The following is a 5,718-nucleotide window of genomic DNA, read 5'->3' as shown; positions in this document are numbered from 1 at the left end:
TCAAAAATTCGTACTCGATCAGACCAAAGGACAGATTTCCACCAGTCTGATGTCCATTTGCTCGTGTTTCTTGGCCCAAGCAAGTCCTGTCTAATTGGTGTCCTTTAGTAGTTGTTTCTTTGCAGCAATTCGACCATGAAGGCTGATTCACGCCAGTCTCCTCTGAACAGTTGATGTTGAGATATGTCTGTTACTGTGAACTCTGTGAAGCAATTTATTTGGGCTGCAATTGCTGAGGCTGGTAACTCTAATGAATTTATCCTCTGCAGCAGAGGTACTCTGGGTCTTTTCCTTCCTGTGGCGGTCCTCATGAGAGCCAGTTTTCATCATAGCGCTTTATGGTTTTTGCGACTGCACTTGAAGAACTTTCAATGTTCTTGACATTTTCTAGATTGACTGACCTTACACGTCTTAAAGTAATGATGGACTGTTGTCTTCTCTTGCTTATTTGAGCTGTTATTGCCAATTAATAGGACTTGACTTTTACCAAATAGGGTTATCTTCTGTATACCACCCCTACCTTGTCACAACACAACTGATTGGCTCAAACACATCAAGAAGGAAAGAAATTCCACAAATTAACTTTTAACAAGGCACACCTGTTAATTGAAATGTATTTATCAAGCTACTTTGAAGAAGTCTCAAATATAAATATATTTTGATTTGTTTAACACTTTTTGGTTCACATAATTCATATGTGTTATTTCATAAGTTTTGATGTCTTCACTATTATTCTACCAATGATGTAGAACATAGTAAAAAATAAAGAAAAAACCCCTTGACCAATGAGTAGGTGGGTCCAAACTTTTGATTGGTACTATATATAATATATATATATAATATTATATATATATGTATACCTTAAATACAGTTTAGATTCGATTTTTCAAGAGGAACGAAATCAGTGAAATGCCTTCGATAAATGGATCGTTATGGTCGGATGTCGATCATTTTCAGTTTATTGACCAGCTCTAGTGTGTGTGTGCGTGTGTGTGTGTGTGTGGTGTGGTGTGTGTGTGTGTGTGTGCGTGTGCGTGATGCGTGTGGCGGTGTGTGTGTGTGTGATGGTGTGTTTTGTGTCTGAACCCTGACGCTGTCTCAAGAGTTTTACAGAACTGCTTGTGGGCCTGCTCAAACATCATGTTGTCCTGATGATTGTAAGAATGAATTGTGAATATGGTAAAGGTGGTTGGGTGTGTGTGTGGGTGTTGGGTGGGTTTGTGTGACAGCATACTGCCACAGGTTCCCAGAAATGTGCCTGAAATCACCTCAGCCCAGGATCTCAATAGCGAGGGAGTAAATCAACTTCAAGTGACACAACTGTGTCTGTCAAGAGGGTGGTCTGTGTGATTTATCTCTACTCTGCTTCGCTGTTTATGAAGAACACTGATCTTTCTGCCCTGCTTTACTATCAGAGAGTTGGAATCTGTCTCTGTGTCTCTCTTTCCCTCTCTCTGTCTCTCTCTCTCTCTGTGTCTCTCTTGCTCTCTGTCGCTCTCTCTCTCTCTCTCTCTATCTCTMTCGCTCTCTTTCTGTGTGTCTTTCCCACTCTCCCTCTCGCTGTATCTCTCTCTCTCACTGTGTGTCTCTCTCTCTCTCTCTGTATCTCTCTTTCTCTGTGTGTCTTTCCCACTCACCCTCCTCTCCCAGACCTGAGGAGTAAGTGGTATCTGGTGGTGGACCGCCTCACGGTGCTCTTCCTCAAGTTCCTGCAGTACTTCCAGCAGCTGCAGCTGACCGTCTGGTGGCTCCTGGAGCTCCACATCATCAAGATTGTCTCCTCCTACATCCTCTGGGTCTCCATCAAAGAGGTGAGCCGACCTATTCAGACGCTTTCTCACAAAGATTGCAATGAGAATACTAGCACGAGATGCTAACAGTCCTCACAATCACTGACTGTTAATCAATTGTGTGTGCACAGTCTCACCACTTTTCACTTGATCTCTCTAAATGGTCTTTACATTGTAACAGACGAATCTCCCCCTCCATCAAAATAGGCTTTCAAGATCCCATGTATGGACAGTCACACTGTATTTTGAGAACACATACTCTACCTTGAGAACGTTAAGGTGTCTTTAGACTGAATCTGTTCTCCAGGTGTCTCTGTTCAACTACGTGTTCCTGGTGAGTTGGGCGTTCGCCCTGCCCTTCAGTCAGTTCAGGCCCCTGGCATCCAGCGTCTGTACTGTCTGGACCTGTGTCATTATCGTCTGCAAGATGCTCTACCAACTCACCTCTATAAACCCCTCTACATACTCCAACAACTGCTCCATGGTGGGTTAGTGGAAAGGGGGAGTGGGTGTGTGTGAGTTGGTGGAACGGGGGAGTGGGTGTGTGTGAGTTGGTGGAAAGGGGGGGTGGGTGTGTGTGAGTTGGTGGAAAGGGGGGGTGGGTGTGTGTGAGTTGGTGGAAAGGGGGGGTGGGTGTGTGTGAGTTGGTGGAAAGGGGGAGTGGGTGTGTGTGCGTGCAGGGTGTACAATATGTTTAACTTCTGATCTTTCCTCAGTATTTATTTTCTCTCTCTCCTTTCTCTCTCTCTCTCTCTCTCTCTCTCTCTCCTTTCTCTCTCCTTTCTCTCTCCTTTCTCTCTCTCTCATTTCTCTCTCTCTCTCTCTCTCCTTTCTCTCTCTCTTCTCTTGCTCTCTCCTCTTTGAGTGTCTCCTCTAGGGGGTCAGTCTGACCTAAAACAGTCATTATACTCTGGTGTGTTGTGCTGGGCTGTACTAGTTCAGTGTGTTAATGACACTCCTTTGCTCTCGTCTGTAGCCTCTGAACTACACGGATGCCCAGAGGAGTGAGATGGCCCACTCCCTGCTCTACAGCGCCCCTGTGGACCCAGCCAACTGGGTGGGCCTCCGCAAGTTCTCCCCCCTACTGGAGAACCTGAGGGTGAGTGGAGGAGAGACGCTGCACTGGGAACCTGACTACACACACACACACACACACACACACACACACACACACACACACACACACACACACACACACACACACACACACACATACAGTACACATACAGTATAACCTGTCTTTCTCATGTATACCTACAACTACTGTAATTATGTTACATTATACACTAATATCATCTCCCGGTCATCCCTTCCAGTGTTCGAATGACATGTAACTCTTGGGGGTATCCTTGTAAACAGTGTGTTAGACCTATACTGGAAAATATGTTTATGTCATTAACACATACACTGTCATTTGAACCCTGTCCCCTTTATCTGTCCTATCTCCATCTCCAACCAGAACAACCTGTTGATACTGGCCCTGCTGGCGTTCGAGGTGACCATCTACCGTCACCAGGACCTGTACCGCATGAGGAACAACCTCACCACCCCCGTCACCAGAACCATCTTCCATGACATCACCCGGCAACACCTCGACGACGGCATCCTCAACTGTGCCAAGTACTTCCTCAACTACTTCTTCTACAARTTCGGCCTGGAGGTATGATGTCATGTCACTGTTGAGTTTGACTATGCAAATACATTCTTATCAGTTTTTGGACTATAGCAAAGTGTCCATGTTTTTTCCTTGTGCGATAGTTGGAATATGTACAAGAATATCTTTGTTTTGAAATATCTGTTAAGAGTGTTAAAGTAATTGTTGAGTTGTCTTATTATGAATACTGGTATACCGTTATGGATCCACATCCATACCGGTAACGATATTTGGATACAGTGCTAAATTAAATTAAATTAAAAGTTCTACAAATTCAACTACTTCACTGTCAGTAGTTTTGTCCTAGTTTGGTTGAGTATAAAACCATTAGAAGAGAGACCATTAAAATCACCTAGAATTCATTTGTGATCATTCTAGGGTTAAGCTCTAATCATTAAATATATTTAGAACTTTTATTACTCAGATACTGCCATACAGTCAAAAATTAGAAAAATATTACGATATGATATTTTGACCATATCGCCCAGCCCTAAGTTTCCTACATGACTGAGACATAACTCCTACTTCCGAACTCCATCTTCGTACTTCCTACCCGTAACCTTCTGTAGACCCAATATAAAAGTCCCTTGAGACTAAAGCTTCCTAAACATTAACTATTGTCATTGTTATTGTAAGACATGCTTCCTGTTAGCGGTGAACGTGATTGGCCAGAGGATGGACTTCTACGCCATGCTCCATGCCTTCGGCCTGATCGCGGTCATCTACCGCCGGCGGCGAAAGGCCATTGCTGAGATCTGGCCCAAGTACAGCTGCTTCCTGGCCTGCATGCTCACCTTCCAGTACTTTGTCTGCATCGGCTTCCCACCGGCCGCCTGCAAAGGTGGGTGGAGCAACAGAAAGATAGCAAACACATAATTTTGTATTGCATTGTATTATATTGTATGTAGGGCCATTTACCTCTATGGCCGGACCTGCTGCGTCCATTTTGTTTCATTTAATGTCTCTCCTCGATAGTTAGAATACATGTGTCAAAGTTAGTACATAATCTTGCACAGGTCATAACAGACTGTATAATAATAGTGTTAAAATGGATCCATTCCCTCTCCTCGTGTTCCCAGACTACCCATGGAGGTTCCCCTCATCCTCCACAGACTCCAACGTCATCAAGTGGCTCTATTTCCCTGACTTCCACACCAAGCCCAACCCCCTGTTCCTGCTCTGTGAGTACAGCCTGTATTTACTGAGCGTTTGCCATTGGGATTGTTGCTACTGGGACTGGGACTGKGTTTGGGATGGACTTGAAATAAGTGTGTTTTTCTTCTTCCTCCTGTTTTCTGTTCCTCCTGTTCCTCTTCCTCCTCCTGTCCTCTCCCGCAGATGACTTCATGCTGCTGCTGTGTGCCTCACTGCAGAGGCGGGTGTTTGAGGAGGAGAACGAGGCTGCCGTGCGCCTCTTGGCCGGGGATAACGTGGAGATCTGCAGGGACCTGGACGCCGCCTCCTTCAGTCAGCACAACCCCGTTCCTGACTTCATCCACTGCAGGTAGTCTATATGAAACACAGTACCAACCAGGCCCAGGTCTGGTGCACAGGTTGTGCCTGATCAGGTATCGAACCCGTGACTCGAGAAAGAGTTAGCCTTATGTACTAAAGTCCATGTGTTTTTCTCAGAGTGCCAGCACGAGTCGTTTGGTCTTAGGCAAGTTTTTGCATTCACTGTCATGTTATTCCATCTCTCTAAGTCCCTGTCCAAAGTGTCTATTATAAAGTCATGTTATTCCATCTCTCTAAGTCCCTGTCCAAAGTGTCTATTGACACTTTGGCAGGACGTAGAGAGAGTGGAATAAACATGACTTTATAATAGGACACTTTGGACAGGACTTAGAGAGGATGAATAACATTGGACTTTATAAATAGGACTTAAGAGAGGGAATAACATTACTTTATAATAGACACTTTGGACAGGGACTTAGAGAGATGGAATAACATGACTTTATAATGACACTTTGGACAGGGCTTAGAGAGATGGAATAACATGACTTTATAATAGACACTTGGCAGGGATTAGAGAGATGGATACATGACTTATAATAGACCTTTGGACAGGGACTTAGAGAGATGGAATAACATGACTTTATAATAGACACTTTGGACAGGACTTAGAAGAGATGGAATACTGACGTTTATAATGACACTTTGGACAGGGACTTAGAGAATGATAGAGACTAATAGACACTGGACGCTTAGATGAATACAATTTTTAAGACACTTTGGAACAGGACTTAGAGAGATGAATAACATGACTTATAATAG

General features: G+C 44.2%; 1 protein-coding gene across 1 annotated transcript in view; it reads left to right on the top strand.

Annotated features, from left to right (window-relative positions):
* LOC111953872 (piezo-type mechanosensitive ion channel component 2-like) overlaps positions 1-5,718 on the top strand; it is a 167,413-nt gene that overhangs the window by 136,776 nt on the left and 24,919 nt on the right. The window contains exons 16-22 of the mRNA XM_070435672.1: positions 1,651-1,811; positions 2,098-2,274; positions 2,767-2,889; positions 3,250-3,450; positions 4,081-4,285; positions 4,524-4,625; positions 4,783-4,948. Coding sequence (XP_070291773.1) covers positions 1,651-1,811; positions 2,098-2,274; positions 2,767-2,889; positions 3,250-3,450; positions 4,081-4,285; positions 4,524-4,625; positions 4,783-4,948 — 1,135 coding nt within the window. The remainder of the gene's footprint in view (positions 1-1,650; positions 1,812-2,097; positions 2,275-2,766; positions 2,890-3,249; positions 3,451-4,080; positions 4,286-4,523; positions 4,626-4,782; positions 4,949-5,718) is intronic.

Source organism: Salvelinus sp. IW2-2015, linkage group LG27 (genome assembly GCF_002910315.2).
Source record: "Salvelinus sp. IW2-2015 linkage group LG27, ASM291031v2, whole genome shotgun sequence".
Lineage (NCBI taxonomy): Eukaryota > Metazoa > Chordata > Actinopteri > Salmoniformes > Salmonidae > Salvelinus > Salvelinus sp. IW2-2015.
The sequence above is the reverse complement of the archived record's forward strand: the minus strand, read 5'-3'. Positions and strand labels throughout refer to the sequence as shown.